At 51.3% G+C, this 25,363-nt stretch overlaps 5 protein-coding genes across 5 annotated transcripts; 1 reads left to right on the top strand and 4 right to left on the bottom strand.

Moving 5' to 3' along the window:
- Positions 1 to 3,028: 3,028 nt before the first annotated feature.
- On the bottom strand, positions 3,029 to 8,009 carry J4E79_006712 (uncharacterized protein; the record flags this gene model as incomplete). Its single annotated transcript, XM_049355581.1, has 4 exons — positions 3,029 to 4,691; positions 4,763 to 7,112; positions 7,159 to 7,759; positions 7,824 to 8,009. The coding sequence occupies 4 exons, from the start codon at positions 8,007 to 8,009 to the stop codon at positions 3,029 to 3,031; spliced, it is 4,800 nt and encodes a 1,599-aa protein (XP_049210254.1).
- Positions 8,010 to 13,616: 5,607 nt separating this feature from the next.
- J4E79_006711 (uncharacterized protein) lies at positions 13,617 to 14,422 on the bottom strand (the record flags this gene model as incomplete). Its single annotated transcript, XM_049355580.1, has 2 exons — positions 13,617 to 13,930; positions 13,993 to 14,422. 2 exons carry the CDS (start codon positions 14,420 to 14,422, stop codon positions 13,617 to 13,619), a joined length of 744 nt encoding a protein of 247 aa, XP_049210253.1.
- A 770-nt stretch (positions 14,423 to 15,192) lies between these two features.
- PHO5 (acid phosphatase pho5) lies at positions 15,193 to 17,051 on the bottom strand (the record flags this gene model as incomplete). Its single annotated transcript, XM_049355579.1, has 4 exons — positions 15,193 to 15,645; positions 15,700 to 16,472; positions 16,522 to 16,939; positions 16,992 to 17,051. The coding sequence occupies 4 exons, from the start codon at positions 17,049 to 17,051 to the stop codon at positions 15,193 to 15,195; spliced, it is 1,704 nt and encodes a 567-aa protein (XP_049210252.1).
- Positions 17,052 to 20,929: 3,878 nt separating this feature from the next.
- Positions 20,930 to 21,934, top strand: J4E79_006709 (uncharacterized protein; the record flags this gene model as incomplete). Its single annotated transcript, XM_049355578.1, has 1 exon — positions 20,930 to 21,934. The coding sequence occupies one exon, from the start codon at positions 20,930 to 20,932 to the stop codon at positions 21,932 to 21,934; it is 1,005 nt and encodes a 334-aa protein (XP_049210251.1).
- A 108-nt stretch (positions 21,935 to 22,042) lies between these two features.
- Positions 22,043 to 22,726, bottom strand: J4E79_006708 (uncharacterized protein; the record flags this gene model as incomplete). Its single annotated transcript, XM_049355577.1, has 1 exon — positions 22,043 to 22,726. The coding sequence occupies one exon, from the start codon at positions 22,724 to 22,726 to the stop codon at positions 22,043 to 22,045; it is 684 nt and encodes a 227-aa protein (XP_049210250.1).
- Positions 22,727 to 25,363: the final 2,637 nt, after the last annotated feature.

Below are 25,363 nucleotides of genomic sequence, written 5' to 3'. Positions count from 1 at the left end.
TTAGCACCAACTTCAATCAAATCCTGGACAGAATAGGGGGAAGTCCACGCACCCGATGCAAATGAGCGAGCAGGCAAAAGCACTCTGGGTTTGAGACCCCGCACTAAGAACTGGCTATGTCCTAGAGGACGAGACCAAGTTGCAATCGATCTCATATCGGCTGGAGAGAGGTAACCGAGACGGAACAATGAATATTTTAAGTCGACTCCTGGACTACGCTCCAGTTTAGATACATTATATACTCGTTGATTTGTATTGCTTTGACCTCAGCACGCAATTCTGACTTGTCACTCATCTCACGGACGCCTGAATCAGAACTCACAAACCAAAGCCAGGAAAACTCCACACGGTAGACGCCTGACCGCGGTGTAAGTCTAGATACCATCAGCAATGAGACCACCCCCATGGATGCCTATGATTGTACGACCTGCATCAAGAGGGCTTACGTTCAACATCGCGCACAGCATTTGCTGCATCCGGATGGCCATGTAGGACAATGCTTAGCAAAAGAGCGGCCCCGACTCCATTTTAGGAAATTTGTTCAGGCGTTTGCCGTTCATGCGTCAATTTCCAGAAACAATCTCTTCCGCTGCGTGACATCAGGCCAGCGAATCGTACCGTGCCTGTGCGCGTAATAGCCGGAGTCGTGTAACCACCCAGCAACACCAAACTTACTACTGCAAAAGTCAGGCCGTAGAGCGACCACCACAATTCTAGTGCTTAGTACGTGACGGAGGCCTAATAGAGCTTTGCGCTCCCTATTCTGGGTGATATAAGGCGCTCTTTTGTTGGTTTTGGCTTCAACTCGGGCTACTCGAGCTGCTGCTTTTTCCGCTCTACCTATCCTTCTCCCTCACTACCTTGGCTGCCTTTCCCACTAAAACGTTACACAAAGGCCTTTGAGGCGCAACGAAAATCAACTCCGTAGGAAGGAATAGGTATACTAAGGCGCCGCGTGGGGTGTGACATCGGAGCGCATAGAAAATTACCTATTCTATCGTCTCATCCAAAATGCAGGATGACAGCAGAAATACCCGGTCCTGATGTAACCCCGACCCCCACTTGGTTCTGGATAACATCTTCTAATCTTCGCAAAACAGTGCAAGATACGGTCTATAAATGCGGCATTTAATTCGACCATTAACTCCAAACATACTACGCTGTTCAGGTGGCGTGGTAGCGTCAATTCCAAGCCATACGGCGTAGCCGTGACACGCACTCGCCTTCCGTTTGTAATCTGGTTTCTAGCACAAGTAGTCAACCTTTGCCCGACGGTATAAGTCGTCAAAAGGTACGACACGCTTTTGACGCGGCTTCATATCAAGCTTCTTCTCTACATATACTTCAATAAATTCTCAAACAAAGCTATAATTCTACAGACCTTTGCTGCCCTCACATGTCGACCATCAACAAGGACAACGAAATACGTCAGGATGCCGAAAGGCACCCTAATACACATACCCAAGATCTGGGTACTGGATTATGCAACACGTCGGCGAACAACGAAAACGTCCATCCCCAGCAAGAGTGTAATCATGAAAACCGTATGGATGGCGGTGTAGTAGCCTGGCTTCAGGTGTTTGGAAGTTGGATTCTCTTCTGGAACACCTGGTAAGTCTCGACCATATCCTAACCCTCCTTTCTACAACAACTGACCTCAAACGCCGCCAGGGGCTTGACAAACTCGTACGGAGTATTCCAAACATACTACGTCAACTTCCTACTCCCAACATACAGCGCTTCAGCGATATCCTGGATTGGATCTATCCAGCTCTTTCTCACCATGGTGGTTGGCATACCCGCTGGGATAATGCTCGATCGCGGACACCTTCGACTTCTCATCGCACTCGGGACGCTTTTCGAAGTAGGAGGCCTCTTTGCGACAGCACAGTGCTCAAAGTATTGGCAGATCTTCCTGGCGCAAGGCGTCTGTGTAGGTCTAGGCAGTGGTTTGCTTGGCTTGACGAGTGTTGCGGTTATTCCGCTGTACTGGAAAAGGAAAAAGATGATTGCAACGGGTATTGCGGCAACAGGAAGTAGTCTTGGTAAGCCGCTGTCGCTAATCCTGCTTCAACGACATATTCTAACTTGGTAAATCCCGGCTCAGCTGGTATACTCTATCCACTAATGATGCGCCGCCTCTTTGTCACAATAGGTTTTCCTTGGGCTGTGCGTGCCCTCGCATTCCTGATCCTCGGATGCATGGCTGTATGCTTCGCGGTTATGCGGCTGAGACCTCGAGCGCCAAGGAAAGGGTCAATATTAAACATTCGAATGCTCAAGGATAGAAGCTACACTGCATTTGTCTTTGGTTAGTAATCTTCTTTTCCCTCATAAACCTACTCATCCTTGGAAAATTCTTTCGAGAGCGGAAAGAGCTAACATCACCCCAGCGTTCACACTCATGATGGCCACCGCATATATCCCCTTCTTCTACATCCAAGACTATGCGCTCAAGCTCTCTCTCGATACCGAATCTGCCTTCTCCCTTCTCAGCATCATGAACGCTTCCTCCCTTCTTGGTCGTCTAGCGCCTAACTACCTCGCCGACCGCTTCGGTGGCGTGAACATCATGCTGCCCTGCTGTCTTCTCTCATCCTTGGTCATCTTCATCTTCCCACTCGCCGTAGAAAAGTCTAGTCTTATCGCTATTTCGGTCGTTTATGGGTTCATTTCCGGTGGGATGGTCAGTCTTCCTGCGCCCATTATTGCGGCGTTGACGAGCGACGTGGGGGAGCTGGGGGCGCGGATGGGAATGGCCTATTCGATTGCGGCGTTTGGGGGGTTGGTTGGGAGTCCGGTTGCGGGGGCAGCGAAGAGAGATGCACCTGCTGGTATTTCAGGTAGAGCGGTTGAGGATGTCCGGAGGGAATTTTGGGGCGTTTGGTTTGTGGGCGGTGGAGGGATGTTGTTAGCTACAGGGTTTTTGGTGCTGACGAGGTGGTTGAAAGTGTCGCGGTGGTCGTGGACACTGCGCATATAGAAAGTTTGAGGCCGCTCTGCTCTCATTATTATTCTAGCTATATAATTAAGTCTCTGCTACATCTCCGTACCGCTTAACAATCTTTTCAAACACCTCATCCAGAGTTGCCTTACCTACGCTATAAAACTCCACATTCAGCTCGTCCTTCGCGCCCTCCAATGTCCTAATCAAGCCTGCAAAATCATTACCGTCAGCCGGAATCTCAAATCTGACCTGACCGCCCTGCGTCTCGCGACTAACGTTCGCCAAGGGAAAGGTAGCAGCAATCCATTCCTTCATCTTCTGCAGTTCACGCGGTGTGGTGCAAGGTGCTGAGCGCGACACGAGATGAGTGTGATATTCGCTGCCTGCACGCTGCTTCAGGTCTTCGCGGTCGCCAAGAGCGAGCATGCGCGACGAGACAATGCCAATGCGGTCGGCCAGGGCGTCGGCCTCCTCCATCGAGTGCGTCGTGAGTACAACGGCGCGTCGCTTTGCAATGGTTTGCAGGCAGCGCCACATGACGCGCTTTGCATTCGCGTCGAGCGCCGAAGAAGGTTCGTCGAGGACCAGGACACGGGGGTTGCCAACTAGTGCGACAGCCAGAGACAGTTTGCGCTTGGTGCCACCAGAGAGCTTCTGTGCCAACTGTCCAGTCCAGTCATTGAGACCGCAGGCTGCAATCACGGTCGACACGTTATGTTCCACGTCCCTGACTCCTCTTATCTTGGCAAAGAAGCGCAGCGTCTCGCGGACAGTGAGGACGTCGGCAGAGTCAAACTGCGGGCACACACCAAGACTGGAGCGTGCTGCAAGGGGACTGGTCAGGATTGGGTTGCCGGCGATGTCGATTATAGATCCTGATGTTGAGGGTTTGATGTCGCCACGAATCATCGAGATGATGGTCGATTTGCCAGCACCGTTGGGTCCAAGTAGAGCAAAGATCTCCGATGTCTTGACGCCAAATGTGACATCGTCGACTGCAAGGTTCTTGCCAAAAGACCTAGTCACAGACTCAACCCGGAGGTCAATGTCAGGTGATGCCAGCCGTCTACGTTCGGTAAGAAGATCAGCCGTGTACATGTCTGTCGCCTCTGTATCGCTGACCAGACTTTCGCGGCGCAATGAAGGCAGAGCGAAGCCACTATCCCACCAAATGAGAAGCGCAAACAAGAGAGCAATTTGCAGAACCAAGAACAAGACGGGCCCGCCGTACAGATAGAGGGAGCCGTCGCTGTGGCCGTTGCACTTCAACCCAAGCTGCTGAAGACCGATAAATAGCGTCCTTTCCAAGCTCACTACTGGCGATATGATGGCGAGACCAAAGTACAGGGCGTTCATCGTGGATTCCAGGTTTGCGTATGGTGTGGTGGCCTGGATCTCCATCACGCCAGCGAAGTAGGCAAAATAGACAATGACCTGCATCAAGGCCATCAAGAACCAAGCCGTAACTGGCTTCTTTGTAAACATGGAGAAGACATAGCTGAGTAGCGCGCACGCAATGCCATACAGAAGGAAGATGACGAAGACCAGGCCGAGTCCATGCCAGACGGGCGTCGACATGGAAAGAAGACCTGTAGCAACGGCACTGATTATGACGACGAAGGTACCGTCGAAAGCCAGATGGGAAAGCCAAAGTGGCACTGGACGGATCCCGTTGGAGTATTGCATCGAGCGGACGTTTGACAGGCGCTCATCCGTCGGGTATAAGACGAAAAACACTGGATAGCTATTGTGCATGTCAGCTTTGTTGTGCGACTTGTGCGACTTGCGCGACTTGCGCGACTGGTTAAAACGTACCAGGCCATGATCAGTCCATAATAAATGATGAACATCGTAGCATCGGAAGCCATGAGGCTCGGAATGACAGTACTGGCGAATTCGTTGTAAGAACTCGAGATGCCAACGCCACCAGCCATGACGTTGTAGAAGTTCAGCATCTGTTGCATGGCGGCGCCTCCGCTGATGTCGCCCATGATAGTGGGGTTGGTTGAGCTATCACCCATCCAGATTCCGCCTCTGAGTTCTGTGGTGGGAAAACCACCATCAGAGATGTATCTGGGATGGGCAACTAGTTCTTTCCAGTCGTTCTGAACTGCTCGCGCGAATTCTTCGTACGTATCGACGATCAATAGCTGGTTCTCAAGCTGTGAAGAATTCGTGTACCCGGATTGATAGGTGTCAGAGTAACTCAAAGTGTGGTTGGTAGAGTAGACGTCTGCCATCAAACTAATCCTTGTTGAGTTGAGTCGATCGGAAGGCCCAGCAACGTACGACTTTCGAAGTTCGTCCGTGCCAGAATAATAGGCATTACTCTCTGTATAGAAAACACCAATGTCGTTCCGATATGCGTTATCGTCAACAAGGTCTGCTTGCACTGGGCATCCCAGCGGAGCATCGAACTTCTTGATCAGTAGAGGCGCAACACCTGCACCAACAAGAGCGAAAGCAACGGCGACAAAGTAAGGTAGCCATCGACGTTTGAGAACCTTGACTCTCTTGAGCACCAGAATCCACCACTGCTTGAGAAGAGAAACGGGCTGCCCTTCGGACAGTTCATAGTCCAATTCGGTTGCATCAACAATGATATTTTCAGTCTTCGCTTTCACAGAATCGTGTTGTTCGGTCTTCTCCTCCAAAGGTTGGATTGAATCACCGGTGATCTTGATGAATAGATCCTCCATTGTCGGTCCGGAAAGCTGGTAGCCACCGAGGTTGTGATTGTCGAGCTCGGCGGCAACCTCTGCAGCGTGAGCGGCTGTCGTGACGTGGTACGTCGTCATTTGCCGCGATTGTTCGGTTCGGAGTTGCCCAGAGATGCTGATATCGACGCCTGTCTTGTAAGGCAATTTGACAGTATAGCCATCTCCAAAGCCATGTTTCAATGACGCCGAAGTGCCTGCAGCTCGAAGAGTACCTTGATACATGATGGCAATATCATCAGCAAGGTAATCGACCTCGTCGAGGAAGTGAGTCGTCATGATGATGGTGCGATTTCGCCGCTCAGTGAGCAAGATCTCCCAGATTCTTCGCCGGGAAATTGGATCGAGGCCTGTGGAGACTTCATCCACACAGCAGACTGCACTTCCACCCGCGAACATCATCGCCATCTGGAGCTTCCGCTTCTGGCCACCAGAGAGTGTCTTAGCTTTAGCTGAAAGCTTCTTGAGAAGATCGACACCTTTAGCGAGATCGTTGACGACCTCGTGGTTCGCTGCTGATAGGCATTTTAGATCGCTGAAGATGCGGATATGTTCTTGAACCGTCAATTCAGGCCAGATGACATTGCTCTGTGGAGCGTAACCCAGTCCGCCTGTTGGATCGATGATGATGTTTCCAGACGTGACCCTCTGTTCGCCTGTGATGCAGTTCAAGGTCGTCGACTTGCCACTTCCATTAGGTCCAAGCAAGCAAAAGATTTGTCCTGGATATGCGTTGAAATCGACACCTTTGACCGCATCGACATTCTTACGGCGTCGAAACACTCGAGCAAAGAAGCCAGGCTTGTATATTTTGCAGAAGTCAGAGACCCTGACGGTCGGATCGCCTGCGCTTGCTGGCCGTTCGAAACGTCTGTGTGGAGATGCTGTTGAGAAGAGGAGATGCTCTACTAGTAAACCTAGGATCGGAAACAGGAATACGTGTAAGACCAATATGAGCCAGTGGATGTACAGCGGAAAACGCCAATGTTCGGACTCGCTCGCCTCATCGGCCCGATGCATCATGCTGACTGGTTTGCCGGCTGCTTCGAATGTTGCCATGCCAGTAATAAAGTACGTCAAGTTTGCTGAAGGGAACAAGACGCTCAGTATGGCGCAAACAGTACTCGTCTGGTTGAAAAGCACTGCTGGAAGGATGGCGGCGACTAGTGTGACGACCACCATGATGGGGCCACTCAACTGGGCTTTCTTGAAGAAAGAGGCCCCAAAGAGAGAGAATCCAGTCACTGCGAGCCCGTAAAGTAGAACGAATCCCACGGGTAGATAGTTAGAAGTGACGGGCAAGATGGCGGCGGAGATGACGATGGCCACTGCCAACCAGCCGGGAAAGTAGACCAGCGCAAACGATGCGTAAGCCGCGATTTGTCGAACGGCTATGCCCCGGAACTTGGACCCTCCCATTATCATGGTGTCAATCAAACTAGACATTCCTGGCTAACGTCAGTCCGTGTTCTGGGAATAAATGCTGCCACGTACCAATTTCGCGCTCGCGAGCAACAAATGAAGTCAGATGATCGACCACACCAATGAGTGTAAGAGTGAAGATGGGTGGAAAGGCCCACGTCACAAGGTTTAGGTACGATGCGGTTCGATCGGCTTCCAGTGCTCCCTGATCCTGACGAGTGAATGCGATGATATCTAGCTCGGGAGGAATCTGCGATGTATTGTCTGGTTGGGACCGTGCGATAATCTCGAGCTCGAGAGCGCGCTGCAAAGGGGATGTGGCTACCTCGATGGCGTTGCTGGTGCTCGTAATGTCGATGGGACCATACGGCGTGGTCAACCCTTGGATTGTGTAGTTCCAGTATCCGGCAGACGACTCGTTGGTTCCCTCGGTTGGACTGGAGAAGAATACAATGGCGCTGTAGCATGGTGAGTTGCCTTCGTTGTCGGTTCGGCAAACTACAGCAAGGCTTCTGGTATCGTCGTATAGCTCTGGCGTTTTCCCAGCAGCGCTGATCCGTCGTGAGAGTGTATCAATGACAGCTGAGACCTCTCCTCCTTTCATACCGTTGTCGACGAAGCCTACAATGTCGTGGCCAGAACTAGCTCGTAGTCCTTCCTCAAGGGAGGGTAGCTATTCGAGTGTTAGTATTGGTTCGATTCTGTGTTGGCCCCTCAAAGCGTTGGAGGCCACTAACCTGGCGAGCCGAAGACACACCCCAATGCCCCCCGGAAGCAAACCACGTCTTGCTGAAAGCGATAATAAGAATGACAACAAGCGGAATAGCGAGTGCACGGATGAAAGTGGTGATTGGTCTTCTCAAGCAGACAAGCAAGAGAGTTTTGCGCATGAGCGCCCAAATTTGGCGGAACAGCAAATCCATGGTTGCGATCAGGAACGAGTGAAGAAAGATTCAAGAAGGCATTCAGCGAAGGCTCGGATGGAAGACACTCGCTTTGTTGAGGTATACGAAAGGTGTTGAAGTCAGGCCTGAGGGGTATGGATTGTTCATAGTCAAACTGCCGTAGAGCTAGTTTGCACATGCCTAGTGATACAAGCATTAGCCCAGAGTGAAGGGGCTGTGCTAAGGCAGGTGCGGGTAAGCTAGTATGCCTGTGCGTAGACAGGGACCGTTTTTGTCGCGCATCTTTTGCGAATCATAGATGCTGTCCCTGCTACTCGGGTCGGCGGGTGTCTCCGCTATCAATCTCGTACAGACGACAGAGAAATGCCGGACAGCTGAACACGTTATCTTGCTTGACGCTCTCTATGTTCGTGAAACTAGCTTACCACCGGAGTCACCTTAGCTATGTCCTTAATTATGTTGTCCTGGGTTACTTCCGTGTTGTGCCATGATGATAGGAGAAACAGCCGACTAAATGTGCGCTTGGGTCTCAGTGCGAAGTGCAGCCGTACGGGACTCCAGGGGCGGCCAATGCGCAAGGCGGAGTTCGTGCTCGGGTCATCTGCGCCGTGATTGGAGCGGTCGGGTTCTCTGTATGATGATTGGACGGCTATACGCTAGGCGAGGCTGAGTGGAGAATCTTAATACCCGAACCTTTGCACCACACCAACGATTGTAAGGACGTATTTTAATTTCATCGAGTTGGTGTTGCAAGCAACGGTATATATACATATGGATAAGTATGAGGTGCAGGACAGCCTGCTCGCGATTGGGTGGGTGAAATGATCGTGGGGCTCGGCGCGCCGAGCTACCGGCCGATGCGATTGTAAGGACGGGGATTTCGTGTCATCACACCAATACTGTTGTTGATGCCCCCTTCCGGCGTGTGGTCAAGCAGCAGGGCGTTGCGCGACCACGGCCGTCGCGCGCACAAGTACCTAGGTACGTCAGACTACCGCTCCAGTCTTCTTGAACAGTGCCAATCTCCATGCGCGTATCGCACCGTGTTCGTCGTAAGAACGATAGCGACTCCCTTAGGCATCACCGCGTCAACGTGGAAGCAAGAGGATGTCGGAACTCTTTTTGCGATCGGTGCAGGTGGGCAACAGGATACCTTTCTACACCCGCCATTGTGGTCGCCCCAAGTCCCTTGCAGAAGATGGACTTCCCTACGCGCAGCTACACAGAGCGCGTAATCACGAAGTATTAGAAATGACTTGACGCCGGGTATCATTAATTGGTTCTCGCGACGATAATGAACAGCCACTTCACTCGTTAGATGGCTCTCCCTCCATAATCGTGGGTGAGCCTTTTCAGGATACGGCGATCTGTAGATGATGGGCAGTCGCCCCGCGTCAGTTTCAGCCTTGCGCGTTGATTTGGCCCCCACACTTATTCTACATAGCCTCCACCATCTCACAAGATGGCGGAGCTAAGGCAGTGGCTATTTAGGTCTTTCAAACATAACGATCTAACAGTCCCCAGCTTCCTATCTTCGTCCTCCCGGTTTTCGCACTCCCATTAATGTTTGTACAATCATGGGCAGGCTAAGCCGTTGCTTCCCGAAGCTCCTCCCCACGCTAACCGGATGGAGGAGATTAGCCATCCTGAACATCGGCGCGATGACCCTTCTGACGCTATTACTTTGCGGCTTCACCGTGGCTTCGATGCTCAAAACAGACCTCTCACGAATAAACAAACCGAATTACGGTGGGCCTGAGACAAACCGAGCGGCCGTGGTGCGCAACACCTTCCTGTTCCACAGATCGCAGTGCAGTGTATCGAGATCGGGTTACTCGACATCGGATGTTATCAACACGATCCTCCACCTACTCGTCAACGGTATATCGAGTGCGGTCCTGGCGTCGTCCAGTTTCTTCTCGCAGGTACTCAGCTCGCCAACTCGTGCAGAAGTGGATGTGTCGCACGCGCGGGAAAGGTCAGTCGACATCGGAGTGCTATCATGGCGGAACGCAATGCGTTTATCTCCTTTCAAAAGGGTGGCGTGGTTCGCCTTATTGATCACGTCGCTGCCTCTGCATCTTCTCTTCAACAGTGCCATACTGCAGTCAAAATCCGGTTCAGCCTGTGAAGTGGGCATATCGAACCCTCTTCTCTTGGCCGTTACACTAGCTTGTTTGGTCAAAGTGGTCATCTGCGTGATAACTGTCTTGGTTCTAGGTTTTCAGGAGCCCCTGGTCACGCCTGGAGACGCATTGTCTTCGTTCATCTCGAATCCGGACCCATTTACCGCTGGCAGACTGGACATGCTGGTGGGGCAGTCGACGCACGGGGCTAGTGATGGTGGCTCGATACTGTGGCGGTATACGTATCTAAGACGGGCATCCTCCATTTCACGAAGAACATGGGCATGTACATACGCCTTTTTCATTGCCTTCATCGTGGCTGCAGCTGGAGTTCTGATCAAAGAATGTCAAATGTTGACGATAAGGAAGAATAACTCGACGTGAGTTCCCACTCCGAGCCATTACGCGCATTATCTGATCCGTACTGTAGGGACTATACTACCACTAATCCTACGATCCGACCACCCAATTCCTCCGTTCCCTTCATCACGACAGTGCTTCTAGCCAACATTCCACAGCTCTTGCTCTCAGTCTGGTACTTCGCGTACAACGCCATATTGACTCGCCTGCAACTCAGCCAGGAATGGGCTCTGTTCTCCACGTCATTCCGACCTCTTCGGGTCTCTCAGCCCAGGTATTTTCCCGGTCTTTCCTGACACACTCATGGGGATGCAATGCCATCTACATTGACGAAGAACATGAAGAATAGCATGCTAACGAACGCTTCAAAAAGAGGTCAACAGGTTGGTACCTATAGACTCCAGCTCCCGTATAAATACAGCATCCTCCTCATCATCCTCAGTGCAATTCTGCACTTTCTCCTTTCAGAAAGCTCATCTGTAGCTCTTTACACCGATAGTATGTACCAAGACAAAGACGCAACGAATATATGCAACACGCAGACACTGATACTACACATTAGCCGATACGACCAACGGTTGGGACAGCTGGAAAGACTACCAATCTCTACCAGACGACTTCTATGTCTCTTGGAGTCTATCTCCAACATACTTGGCCGGACTACTGGCCATGGCCACCGCCGCCATCCAGATCCCCTGGCTTCTGGGCTTACTGCGACTGCCCGGGCACATGCCACCCATTGGATCAGACTCGCGGGCCATAGCGGCTGCTTGCCATGTATCGCCGTTAGCCAAAGCCCCGCTTACTGATCTAACCAATGGGAAAGGAGAAGGCTATGAGCGAGTGTCTATGGCCGAAGAAGAAGGACACAGTAATTTGCTAGCCGTTTCCAGGAGTCTTCTTTCGTGGGGCGTGGTGAAGATGCCTCAAGATTGGTATGATGCTCAGGAAGACCGGCGAAATGGTCCGGAATCACGCCGGCCAGTGGATCATCTAAGTTTTGGTACGGCATTGGATGGCGTTAAAAAGCCTATTAGGGGACGTTTCTACGCATGAACACGCGCTCAGTAGCTTGATAGTGGTGATACATAGCTGAATTCTTTACCGTGGACCCTTTCTGGTCTCTACGCCCCTAGCACAGCTCTTCTTGTTGTAGTTGCACTAGACAAGGTCTAGTCAAAGGCATCGTTGAGCCTACGATCCAGTCGCGACAAGAAAACATATAGCTGATTGGGGCGGTTTAGGTAATTATGCATGTGTTGTCGTGTAAGGCTGTGCGGGGCTGGCTGTGTAGGCACATAATACAGATGGTGGCGTTTCAGGCCTTCGATGATGACTGCAGATACACGCCACTGGGTGGTGCGACTTTGATCGTGGAACGCGATATCAGATTAGCAGAAGGAACAAACCAATAATTCGGTGACATTATCATAAAACCGCTAAGGCATCAACGGGATAGGATCAAGTACAGAAGTTGCACCTTGAGGAGAGGAGGTTCTCTGGAGATGAGTGGAAGCGCCACAACACATCCTCGCATGCGGGGCGTAGTACTATTCAAGCCACCGACGCTTCGGCGTCCTTCTTCCGCTTACGATTGGTCTAAGATCGCTTTCGCCCCTAATGAACTGATAGCTGTGTAGCCATGTAAATAGCTTGGTTTCGCATTAATGTCTGCCGCTTATGAGCCTGTTCAGTCTACTTCGAGGCTTCCAGTACTTTCTGTACAAAACACAACCATGACTGCAACACCAACAGCAACGTTTATAACCGACCAGAACGTTATTAAAGAATTTAATCGCGGTTCAATTACTACCGTTTTCACGCCTCCACCCTCATGTACTGAAACTATTACGTCCGCCACCGGTGCTTTATTCGTTGGACACTACAGACTCGACTTTGACCAGGAGTGTTATCCTAGAGCGTCCAATCCATCTGAAGCACCAGCACCATCTTCTGGATGGGATGCATATTACTGTGCGCGAGTCGTAACCGAATCGGATATACCGACTAATGCTGCGTAGATAGCCCGGCGATATGCCCTGCCGGTTGGACTGCTGCGACTACATTCACGAGCGCCATTCCCATACACCCAACACCATCGGCATATTTCCTCGGGTCTGCCACTACAGCGGCTTTATGCTGTCCTCTGTAAGTACTCATCGTTGGCGTCATCAAACTACAAACTTTTCAGCGCTGACTTCCTCTTAGTGGATACTCGTTGTTTCTAGATGGCCACCAATGCTCATCCATAGTAACAGCAAACCAAGTTCTCACAGTGCGCATCTACGATGGTCCATTTAGCTCGAGCAATTTGAGCATAAGTACACAAGCCTCCGATTGGTGGGTGTTTGGTGACGGTGTGCCTATCATGTGGCAATCAACAGACTCGGCGGTACTTGCGCACGCTTCTCTCACAACATCGAGCCAAACAATCACTGGGCCAACGCAGAACCCACCAAACACATCTGCTACAGATGACAGCTCGCCTACCGAGACCCTGTCCTCATCGTCTGGCGGCCTGTCCACGGGTGCGAAGGCCGGATTGGGAATTGGCATAACAGCGGCTGTGCTCATACTACTAGCGATTGGTTTTCTTCTTGGGAAGAGAAGGCGACGGTGTTATGGGCACACGCCAGCCACTAAGGAAAGCTCCATGCCAGGCCAAGATGCTCAACAGTATGGAGAAAGCGACCACGGACATTTGGGATATCAGGAGATGCCGGCGGATCATGCGAGGACGGAGATGCAAGCAAATTCGGTGAGGGTAGTGAACCAGCACGAGCTACCTAATGTATCGCATTAGCGAGATGTTGTTCATGTGGAGAAATGAAACAGAATAATGCATAATGTAAGGTCTGAAATTCTGACTAGCATGTACAAGTCTGCTACGCCATGGGGGACTTGGTAAAGACGGTGAGTGGCGAGACTGTAAAGGTGTGCGTCGGAAGGACAGTGTTGTAAAAGAATGGGGGTACTGTTGGCCGGTAAGACATTTTCATCGTGAAGGCTTCGTGGTGATGGTGAGTCCGGAGGAGATTTTTGTCATTCGTTCTGTTAACCATGATGTGATGCTCAGGCTCACAAGTATCGCGAACCATCACACCCCGACTGCTTTTGACTGAACTTCTTCCAGCGTGTACTAGTCGCGCGCAGTAAAGCCGTCCTGTCTGGCCTGCTTTGGCATGTACTTTTCCAATTGTTCCTGGAAGCGGCTATCAGGCAGGTCCATGTGGGCATTTCCCCAGTTCGTGTTCAAGAGTTTTTGAGCGAGACCGTTGTCCATGACGCCGATCTGTTGAAGATGGCATGCCTGCCATATCTCTAAGTCATTCTCGATGTCGTCATCCGCCGCCTTCGCGAGACGTAGTGACGCCATGTTCGCCCCGCCACGATGCGCGACCAATTTTGGGTGGTAACCCTCCCAGCGAACATCCCGTGGGTCGGCGTCGTCATCTAGATCGAGAAGTTATTCCTAGTCATAGACGAATGGGGATGCATTTTTATCGTACAATTACCGTGAGCAGACCACATAACGGACCATGCAGCCCCGCCACGCGTCCAGACCATGGCATGCTCCCAATCGTGCCGATCCCCAGTAGTGTCGGCTACCGCCCTGTCCATCTCGCTGTGATAGGCGTACATGTAGACGCACCATCCGTGGTTGCATCGCTCACGTGCGTAAGTGTTGCAGTTCCATTGGTGCGACGAATCGCGACACTCGCTCACGGAATATTTTGGACCCAGGCCTGGATTGGTGTTGCCGTTGGAGTCGATGGCCGAAGTCTGATAGCATACGTCCTTGTCCCAGTCAAGGACCGGCTGCCACTTTAACGCTCCTTCTGTCCCGCTGATGAGTGGATTCAGTATCACTCCGGTCAAACTCGCGGTGGTCACGCTGATGAGAGCAAAGAGCAGAGCTGCTTTGGCGGCCGGGAAGTGAGACATGACGTGTCTAAATTGTGTATGTATTGGTGGTGAGAAAGCTGAGGCGTGGAATGAGAGATGAGACGAATGAGGATTTGGTGACCGGTTTTCTGCTGTTGATGATTGCTCGATGTTCTGAGCTTGCAGTTCCATAGCCATAGAAGAGCAGACGACCCGACTTTATATCAGACATACTCTCAGCTGACTTATGCTCGTAAGTAGATTTGGTCACTTACTCTAGACGTCTCGGACGTCCGGCAACGGTGATGTTCAGCTAGTCCGGCGTGTGCTACCCGAGCAACATCTTCAGCTATCACTACGATCGTGGCGTCGCAGGATCCTCCATAAACGTCATGCACAGTGCTGTAGAGGTCATACAGACGTCAGGCCAGTACAGTCAGTACGACGTGTTGTACCAGCGGAGATCTCTTTTTGTTCCTGCGTTTACATGGCACCAAGCCGGGGTATGCTGCAACTGGCCTAGGCTAAACCGCAAATAGCTCAGCCCAAGCAATTCTCAACGTCAGAACACTTCTTATCGCTCTCGCTGAACCATCTGAATGTCGCTCGGATGAGATGCGTGGAACTCTGTAGCTCTATGCTAGTGGCCAATATGTCAGCATTACTGTAACGTTCTCAAAGGTTAAGTGTAAGATAGTTCTTTCCACAAATAGATTGATGAAATGTGAGTGAATGCATTACAGTCTAGGTATCGATGCTACATGAATACGGGTATGAAGGCGTGAGCCTAGAGATAGAAAAAAGACTGACGCGCGAAACAATAGCGCAAACTAAGCCTTGAGCTCAGTGGTACCAGCCTCGTCGCTGCTGCGGTTCTCCGCCTTGCGCGCGTACTCCGTACCAGTAATGGACTCATCACCCATATCCCAGTCTTGCGCAAGGTCCTCGAGCGTCCTGCGCTTGGTCTCCGGGATTAACAGGGTAGTGAAGATACCACAGAACATGAAAGCCGAGAAGATTTGCATGACGTGGTTCAACCATGGGTTCTTGTTCGTCGCTGTAGCGCCCCGAGTTCGAAGAGGAGAGATAGCTCCCTGAGCGATGATGGAGCCGATCTTTCCTGAGCCAGCAGAGATTCCGTGGGATGTGGAACGGTAGCGAGTTGGGAAGCACTCTCCAGGCACGATGAAGGTGGTCGTGTTGGGACCCCAGTTGAAGAAGAGCTGGATGAGGACGTAGATGGCCAACATGGCGTGGTGGCTGAGGTGACTGTAGGCGAATCCCTAATTGAAAGTCAGTGTGTGTCTTTGATGCATAAAATTGGAACATATACATACCCAGACAATGAAGAGGATGGTGAGAATGGTAAAACCAGCGAGCTGGAGTGTTTTGCGTCCAACAGTATCGATAGTCGCTACCGCAAGCCAGTATCCGGGGATAGCTCCAGCGCACACCAAGATAGCGTTACCGGCAGCAAGGTTGTGTAGATTAAGATATAGATTGTCACCGTTGGCGTAGCCGATAGCTTGGAGAACAGTCGAGGAATTCAGGCCGAGTCCGTAGAATGCGACATCGAGAAGGAGCCATGACATTGCGGTACCGAAAAGAATCTTGCCGTTGCGGAGCTTGCCGTAGAACCTAAAGAAGTCGCCAAAAGAAGCCTTGGGAACTTCAAGTTGAGCAGTGGCCTGGGTCTGGGCAACTTGGGCGATTGCATCAGGGTCGCCGTTGCCATGCTTACCAGAGAGGTACTGGTTGGTGTCTGCGTTTGCCTTCTCGACGTCACGGGCGACATCGAACGTGTAGCGAGGAGTCTCGGGAATGGTAAGACGGTAGTAGAGCGCGATGCAGGCTGGGACGATGCCAATTCCGATAAGGGCACGCCACATCTTGTCAACCGCGATAGAGCACTGACCATCACAGTCTGCGTAGCCCTTAGCGCCTGAGAGCGTGTCCTTGAAACCGGCAACGAGGCAAAGCATGACCAGAGCACCACCGAGCTGACCAAAACCTTGCATGGCGAAGACGGCACCCATCATAGCACCACGCCATTTGGTCGTGGCAAACTCAGAAGTGATGATGGACGACAGTGGGTAGTCACCACCGATACCTGATAGCTATTAGCAAGGCGACAATTTATAAATCGACAATAAACTCACCAATTCCCATCAATACACGCCAGAAGATGATCAACCCGACAACCGAAGTGCCGGGACCGGGGCCAGTGAGAGACTGAGCGAGTGTGGCGACGATGATGAGGATCAACTCAAGACCATACATCTTCTTTCGTCCAACAATATCGGCCAGTGTACCGAATCCGACTTGCCCAAGAACAGTACCAGCTGATGTTGCAAGCTTGATGGCTGTGTCTTGTTGAGTGAGAAGAACACCCTTATTGTCGTGCTTGTAAACGATACCCAACATGATCGTCAAGAGAGACACGCAGAAGATGTCGTACGAATCCGTGAAGAAACCGGTACCTGCGACCAAGATGGCGCGCACATGGTACCAGCCAAAGGGCGCTTTGTCGATCTCAGCGAGCGCAAGCCGGCGTCGCTCATTGGGGTCTTCAATATGCTAAGAACAGTCAGCAAGGCTGCTACTCAAGACGTCGACCGTGTTACCATACCGCGAAGTCATTGTTGAAGTTGTGGAACGCGGCGTTGCCGCCAGCTGTCTTGTGAGCCATTGTGAAGCTTTGCCGAGACTTGTCAAGAGATTAGACGAGGCTTGAGTCCGGAAAAGACGGCTGTGGGAGCTGGAGATCAGTGGTAGAGGGTGCAGGGCCAAGCTATATATCTGCACTCAAGCTTACGCCGAGCGCTGAGCATCATGCTTGTATGCCAAACCTACGGTACCCACGGACCAGTAAGATCATTCCGTTCTGGCACGCCCGCAGATTTGCAATCTTTCCTTCGGCCTTTCCGCTGTAAGCAGCAGACTCACTCGTGAAAATGCGCCTTTGCGAGCCCAGGCCGCCACAAGGCTTGACGCGTCTTGAGGGTTATCCTTGCCGCGCATCTGGTGTGGTGAAGGGAACGCGAGGAGAGGACGTTCGGTCCAATCATGTACCCCACGTGCTGCGCCAAGACGCTAAAAGGGGCACGGCCAGAACGCCTTCTCCCAGCATCGCCCCGATTGACCTTTGAAGGATTGGAGCTTCTTCGCACTCAAGACTCTCTTGGAAAGCTTGGGTGCATCCTTATGATCTTGTGGCTTGCCTTTAGACGCTTGGTCAACACTCACGATGACATCCAACGCGTATGCCGCCGACCTACCTGATCAGTCTTGTCTCGTCTTCTCCGAGGAATGGCTCGAACTGAACCTGGTCCCGTACCCCATGCCTCGACCGACTAGTACCGGGCCCGTCAGATGGGGTTGCATGCATCAAGCAACTGTCTCCGCTAGCCTGTAATGCGAGACCCGTCTTCTGGACTGTCGGTTGGTCCCGATACCAAACTACTTACCAGCACACTGGCGAATTAGCTTGCTCACTAACACCCAACTGGTTATCAGGGAGCAAAATTCTGACACTTTGAGGTGCAGGTCATCGGAGGCAACCCCGTCTAGGGTTGCTGCAATGACCGACCCGTGGTTTCATTGGAACCCCCACTGACATTGATGTTCGACTGCCGCATGATTCTTACCCAATCCCATCGTTGCACGTGGGATGGCACTGCAGCGATCGAATTTATTGGTGCTATGAGCGTTTCGTTCGCTGGACCTGAGCGGCAATCGTACCACCAACCCAACAACAGATGGATAAGCCTACATCGCAAGCGATGCCTTGTTCCAGCGTCCCAAACGTTGAGCCTTTTACAAGATGTATGGCCTTTCGTCGCGTTCTCACATGCGATTTTATCCACACCATCGGCCGTGTTCAATTCGGACTTACCCAAGACAGCGGTTCCAGGAGTGGGTCACTGCAAGACATGCAGGGGAGATGCAGTTGGGTGCTGCGGCCAGGTTGTTCAATCCCGCAATGCAGAATTAGAATCCTCTACTGGGCACCCTCGTCTCTGATGACAATGCGTCGCGGCCTCGCCGAGATCGAGAGGCTTTGCTTCCTACCGAATACCTCGCCTCTCACAACATCTTGATGCGAAGTTTGATTCCTACCGGTCGCTTCATCTACCAGCATATAGTCCGCGGATCTCGCACGATCGGCTTTCCACAAGTTGCACCATTCGGCGCCTCGACCACTACATGTTAGATTCACATGATCTGGCCCCACGTGCCATCAACCAGGCCAGACACGCGGCAAGTAGATCCAATTCGACGTAGAGCACTGGTTTTGAGAACCAGTCATCGCCATTCTGGACGACGATCTTTCCGCGGATATACCATATCAGGAGAGGGTCGTTCGCCATTGCACGAATGAACTCAAACGCGATCATCATCAATTGGTCATCTATATTCTCATTCCAACTGGTTGTATGGTCTATTCTCTTCCGTTGGTATTCCTTCAATCGGCGCTTGATGCTCTCATCACGATCTTCTCTTCTTTCCTCCCGCTCGTTTCCTACAGTCATTGGGGCTGCCTGCTCTTTGGGTGGAGACGCCATCTGTTGTCGCTTGACGATCTACTCCGTCAGATACTGAGATTTTCACAGCGGAAGAAGTCGTCTCGGAACCGTTCTATCGTGCGTCCATACTCGTCTTCCAACACTTCCCTCAACAACCTTCGTTTCGGTGCTGGCTGTCTCACCCAAGGCCACGGTCGCTTGAACGTGTGTGTGGTTCTAGTCGCTTGGTTGCGTTGTCGTGGTTGCCTCGGGTTATCTTTCTCCGCTTTCTTCCTCCTCGGGTGGGGCACCGGGTAGCGCAAGCCGCGCATCATACAGTGCGTTTTTCTAGGCTTGGAAGCGTCGTCATCCCCTCCTGGACGCTCCTTCCCTGATTGAGGCAGGCCGTGAGCAGTACTTCCTCCTGGCTCGCGATCCCGTGGAACATCTTGAGACGATCGTTCCTCGTTCGGCACACCACACTGTGACTTCATAATCGACGGCGGTGACAGATCTTCATGAGAATGATGCAACTCCGGTTTCTTTCTTTGCTTCGTTGCGCAATCCAAAGGCCAAGCTCCCGGCGGCGAAGGCCTCCATCGCGGAAAGAGGAGACCTTCAGGCCATCCCGTCCATGGAGTCTTCTTCGTCCGCCTCCACCTTTGTCTACTTGGGTTGAAACGCCGAGCATCCTGCGTTAGTAGGGATTGATAACGATCATCATACTGCGTCCGCAAGTTTGGGTTGACCAATATCTCGTATGCGCGATTGATCTCTTCCATGCGCTGTTGGTCGGTCATGTCTCGAGTGAAAGTTAGAAGGGTATATCTCGTCTTCTACCACAAATACGTCACTTGGCCGTCCTAAAGAGAAGATCGGACTGCGCTCAGAATGCGGAAGCCGTACCGAGACATTGCGGAGGCCTTCCTGGTCCTCATATTGTGCAGGGTGGTCTCAATGCTTGGCCTTTGTGCTTGAATGGAAACCCTTTCAACAAAGAATCTTGTATTCCATCCGTCAACGCGACAATCTGCTTTGTCGCATTATCGCTTGTATGTCAAGCACCAAATTTCGACAAGCATCGTCGCACCATGATGGAGGAAAGTACCGGATCCCAGGCTGTCAAAGTGCTGACAGTGTAGACTTCGCGTAAAAAGGACGGACGATTACCTCGCCAGCTTCACTTCCTATAAGGTCGCAGCCTGTGGCATCGCAAAACAGCGGTGTCGCACAGTCGTTGTTCGAGACCCCTGGAAGAACCTCGGTCTTGCCACAGCGTTAGTACACGATAAGAAAGCCAAGGCGGTTGAAATGCACCGCTCATTCGACAGATGATCTCTTTCTATCGAATGGCGAAACAGCCAATTTGACTTGCCCGTATGTTGTCTTCGCCGATTCACATGCGATGTTTGCCTGGGCGGCAAGGCAACAATCTTGGTGGCTGCAACAAGCGAGTCAAGCGCACGCAGACATTGCAATGCTGAGAGAGTTTTGACAGCTTCGATGGCTCATCTCGCTTCTAGAAACCAGTTTCGAAATACGCTTCGGCGACAGAACGTTAAGATGCAACGAAATAAGCAAGCAGGGAACCGCGGTCCGTACTGGTGGAATTGCGCGCCAAGCCGATTCCCCCGTATTTTCCCCGCCGTCCGAAGAGGCGATCGAGCCTTCCAGCCACGGGAAAATCTGGGGATGCCTCTTTCCACCACTCAACACCACAACCTGCAGCCACCAGTCTAACGTTGCGCAATACCTGCTGCCGTTCCTGGGGCGGAATGCACGTCCGCCAAGATAGGCCAAGACGAAGTACAGCATCACGGTGATGGACGCAGCATGCACTTGCGCGAGTGGGAGTTTTTCGAGCCTGTACGACGATGCGCCATCAGCCATTTTGCCGGAAGAATTGCAATGATGAACGCCTCGAAGCCTGGATGCCGACTACATGGCCATCTACTGGCTCTTTGATTGCCGACGCTCGAAAGGGCAGGATATAAGATGTAAGTAATATCGCTGGTTGATCGGCATCAGATCACGCAAACCCATCTGCATCTTCTACCTCAAGATGAAGCTCTCAATCCTATCACTCCTTTCCCTCACGCTATGTGCGACTGCAGCTCCTGCAGGGGCTGACTTTAGCCTCGTCGGTTTCGCCAAGGACAACCCAATTGGACCAACCACTGGTGGTGCTGGCAAACATGGCAAGAGCGTCACTGTTCGGACGGTCGCCGAGTTCATCAAAGCTGTGAACGGAAGCGAGCCAACAGTCATCTATGCCAAGGGCAACTTCAACCTCACATCAAGAGTTCAAGTAGGGTCGAACAAGTCTCTCATCGGAATGGGCAAGGGAGCTCAAATCACTGGCTCGGGTCTTAACATCTTCAACAAGACCAATGTCATCATTCGCAACATCGGATTCACAGCAATTGACGACGACTGCATGACAATTCGTAACAGCACCCGTGTATGGATCGATCACAATGAGTTCACCACTGGCAACTTCCCTGCTCTGGGCCCTGATGCGTACGACGGCCAAGTAGACATCATCCGCGCCGCGGATTGGATCACAGTCTCATGGAACTACTTCCACGACCACTGGAAGAGCTCTCTCGTTGGCAACAGCGATGCGCTCAGGGATGTCGACCAAGGCCACCTCCACGTCACCTACCACCATAACTACTGGCGTAATGAGGGCACCCGTGGCCCTGCCGGTCGTTTCGGCCACCAGCACATCTACAACAATCTCTACGTCGACTTCCTGTACCAAGCCATTCACTCACGCAGCGACAACCAGGTTCTTGTTGAAGGCAACGTCTTTAAGGGCAAGACACGCGAGGCTCTCAGCACATACGGATTGGTCATCCCGGAGGACAGTCCCAACACCAGCCCCGATGGCGACTTTGAAATCGACGGTTTCGCGAACCTTGGTGCAAAGAACGACTTTGGAAAGGCGACTGTCAATATCACTCAACTTGGCAACTTCACCAAGGCTCCTTACAAGTACAAGCTTACTAAGCTCAAGGAAGTCGAGAAGATCGTGAAGAAGGGCGCTGGTCTTGGCAAGATCTGAGCGATGCCACGACAGCCAGAGATATTTATGAAGTAGTCGTGCTAATAGTAATGTTATTGTTTAGTCCCCATTCCCCGCTTCTTCCTCTTCTCCTTCCCTATCCTCATCTCACTGACTCATAACAACATCCCACTCCCCCGGAAACTTCCCCCTCTCCTCCTCGCTTATTCCCTTCAGCCTCAGCCGCGGTGCCCCACCTCCTCCCTCATCACCCCCTCTCCCCAGGAACTCAACTAAGCAATCCCTCAGATCATCCGGCATAGGCAGCACAGAAAGCACCCTATCAGGCTCACACCCAATCATCACCGCCTCAACAGCTAACCTTCTTACCCCCGTCATCCCACTTTCCCCCAGCACAGCAATCCAATGCTCAGGCACACTATCATATTCCCCCAGCCCCAATTCCCCCGCATCAAACACCACTTCATCCGGACCCGGATATCTAACCCACAGCTCCACACTCTTCACCCGCTTACAGTTCTCCGCCCCGATTTGCCGTTCGAACGCAGGGAGCTGGCCTGGATGTGGGAAGTTGAAGGTGTTGGAGCCGTAGAGGATGGAGGCGGCTTCGGCGTGTATTTGTCGGTTTGCGAGGAGGAGGGAGGGGGTTGGTGGTTTTGGGGGGTGGGAGACGGGGTCGTGCCAGTAGCCTGGAGAGGGGAGGATGGAACCGATGTCGATGGGGGTGGGAATGGAGAGGGCGTAGGTGAAGATTTTGTCGCGGAGTTCGCGGGGGAGGTTGAGGAACGTTGGTGGGGGGTTGGGGATTGGAGGGGTGGGGGTGTGTGGCATCTTTCGTGTGAAGTGGGAGCGGTGTTATAGTGGCTTATTGCTGGAAAGAAATGCGGTGGTGTTGGATCAGAAGGACGGTAAGTACGTCTTTTGAGTGTGAGGCTGTCTGGTTTCGATCTGACGTCAGGCGCTCTTTCAGGCCAACCGCGGGACCGGCGTACATCCTACGCTAATCACCATCAGTATGCCATTGGTTGAAACATCAGATTTGATCCAACACTCGTCGCAAGCTTAGCTACGACGCACTATGGCGTTGTCAGCGCCGACGCATGAGCACAAAACCGAGACACCATGTTCCATCGATCAGAGAATGGAAACAATGAAGCGGCCGAAGAGCCTTATCGCAAACAGTGGAACCGCGACCGCTCGCTCAAAAAGGCGTGGAAGTCAGTGATGTCAACCTTGGGAGCCAACGGAGCGTTGATGCGCTTCGATGCAGCCCGCATCCGGGAATGTGGTGCTAGCGTCTGGGCACGCATATAAAGGCCTATGTTTCCTCAGCGGTCTTCTTCCTCTTATCTTCATCTTACCGTACTTTATTCCAAAAATACCGACGACTCGTCTAATGATCTTCTGGTCTGGAGACTTCTAAAACAATAAGGATACTTTGCATGTGTCACAGCTTCCAAAACTTCAACACTATACTTCGATGTGTTCGTGGGAACGCAACTACAAAGATAACCACAATGATGACATGTAATCTCCGCCTTACGATCTTCAGCTATTTCCTACAAAGATCTTGTCGCATATAAAGACCTCCCTCACCACCACCCTCTCTTCTTATATCTTCACCTTCCAATCTTATAAGCCAAAACACGAGCAGGTTCAACTCATGTCTTTCTGGTTTGAACGGTCTCAAAAACACCATTTTTCACACTGCATGCCTTCAAAAAACCTTGCAAGGGCAGACTTATGTGTCCGCAAAGAGTTGCTGTCCTAAAAGACATTCCCAACAATACGTGAGCCCCACCTAGCCATTCTGTGATCATAAACGCTAAGAGATCCGAACCATATCGGTGCTCCAGTGGCGACTCCATTCATTTCAACTTTTCAAATTCATGCGAGAGAATACCATGCATCCTTCCTAGCCTATATAAATACATCGCTCAAGATTGCTCTGCTCTCTCCTTACCACTTATCCTGTCGTAACTGATTCCAAAAAGCATACGCTCTCAAGGTATGTCGGAGTCTTGTCCTCTTTTTCAAAAGCTCAGGTCAAGGTAACATAGAAGCTGCCCTTCGCAGATATCAACAAAATTTGAATTTCGAAAAACTTCAAAAGTCAGGATAATAGGAGTCTAGCTGAAATAAAGTCGCCGTCAATCTCCAAAAGCCAACGCGATCGCAACCGATGCTTCCGAAAAAAGGAAGTTCGCTAGAAATAACAAAGGCAGCTTTCGTATCAGCGCAATCCACAACTTCACCTGCGAGGTATAAGAGGCCTTTCTTGCGGCTCTGCTTCTTGTCTCCTATCTACCACCTTCCAAAATTCTACTTTCTCAAAATAAGTTACGGAGCTTTCGATGTGCTGCCTAGCGTCGACTTCAAATACAGCAACCCAATCCAACATGTTTGCCTGTACGGGCGAACAACTCCTGCAACTTCTACCCGATGTTTGACCCAAAATCCCAAATCCTCATCTATCATAGAGTTGCCGGCTTCTTCGAAACAAAATCAAATAACAAGATGCATATAAGCGTCCTAACTTCAGTCTTTCGTGTCAAAACACTAAGTGCCTCGCTACATAGGGTCCAAAAATTAACAACGAGTGTCGCATACTAGGTTTGCTGGCATATAAATAACAGGAGCGCTGCATTACTTCTCTCCTCCACAAATCCCCTCTCCTAGGCGAGATTTTCCAAACGCAGTACAAGGCTTCGTCATGTCCTTCTTCGCCGGGCTTTCTAAAAGTATAGACCGATATTAGTAATGGCTGCGAGCTTCTAAAAAATACTCAGTCAAGACTTATATATAAAAAGGACGACCGCGAAGATTCCTACTAAAGAAGATCTGATGTCGAAAAAGACACAGAGAGGTTACTCATGTTCGGACAGTGTAGTTCCAGGACGTATCAAACCCTCGAGTATGATGGTCTATGTGTCGCTGTGGAGCACCGGGGACTCGAAATGATCAAGGAATCTATTCATGTCATTGAAAGTCAGCGTGCGAAGTGTGCATGTTCCGCTCCGTCGCGCCTGGTAACAATGGGTATAAATACGACGACATACCAACTCTTACTCCTTCATTACACTCTCCATTTCAAAACACCAAAAAACTACTTTTTTCATGATCATGGTGTTGCTCGCCTCTTCCTCCAAAAGGGATACAATATCGATGTATGTTTGCGTCAGACCAAACAACTCTACCGTACCAAAAGCCACTCCGTCGGGCAAAACCATTTCGAAAATACCGTCAGACAACTGGATGTCTCGTTCCGGTCTCGCCTTCAATGTAGACTGTTTGAACGACCGTTCCAAAAAGGCATGACATAGAGACAATGGCTGTGCGAAAGACACCCAATCTGGTGTATGATATCAAACACGGACTGGCAGTGTTCGATGTCTGTCCCCGCCCAGAGTTTTGGAGTATAAAACAATCTTCTCGCCCTTCGGAGTCTTTCCTTCCTACATCCCAATC

This window comes from Alternaria viburni, assembly GCF_023758015.1.
Source record: "Alternaria viburni strain BMP 2772 chromosome Unknown scaffold_13, whole genome shotgun sequence".
Classification (NCBI taxonomy): domain Eukaryota; kingdom Fungi; phylum Ascomycota; class Dothideomycetes; order Pleosporales; family Pleosporaceae; genus Alternaria; species Alternaria viburni.
This window is presented reverse-complemented; position numbering and strand designations above follow the sequence as displayed.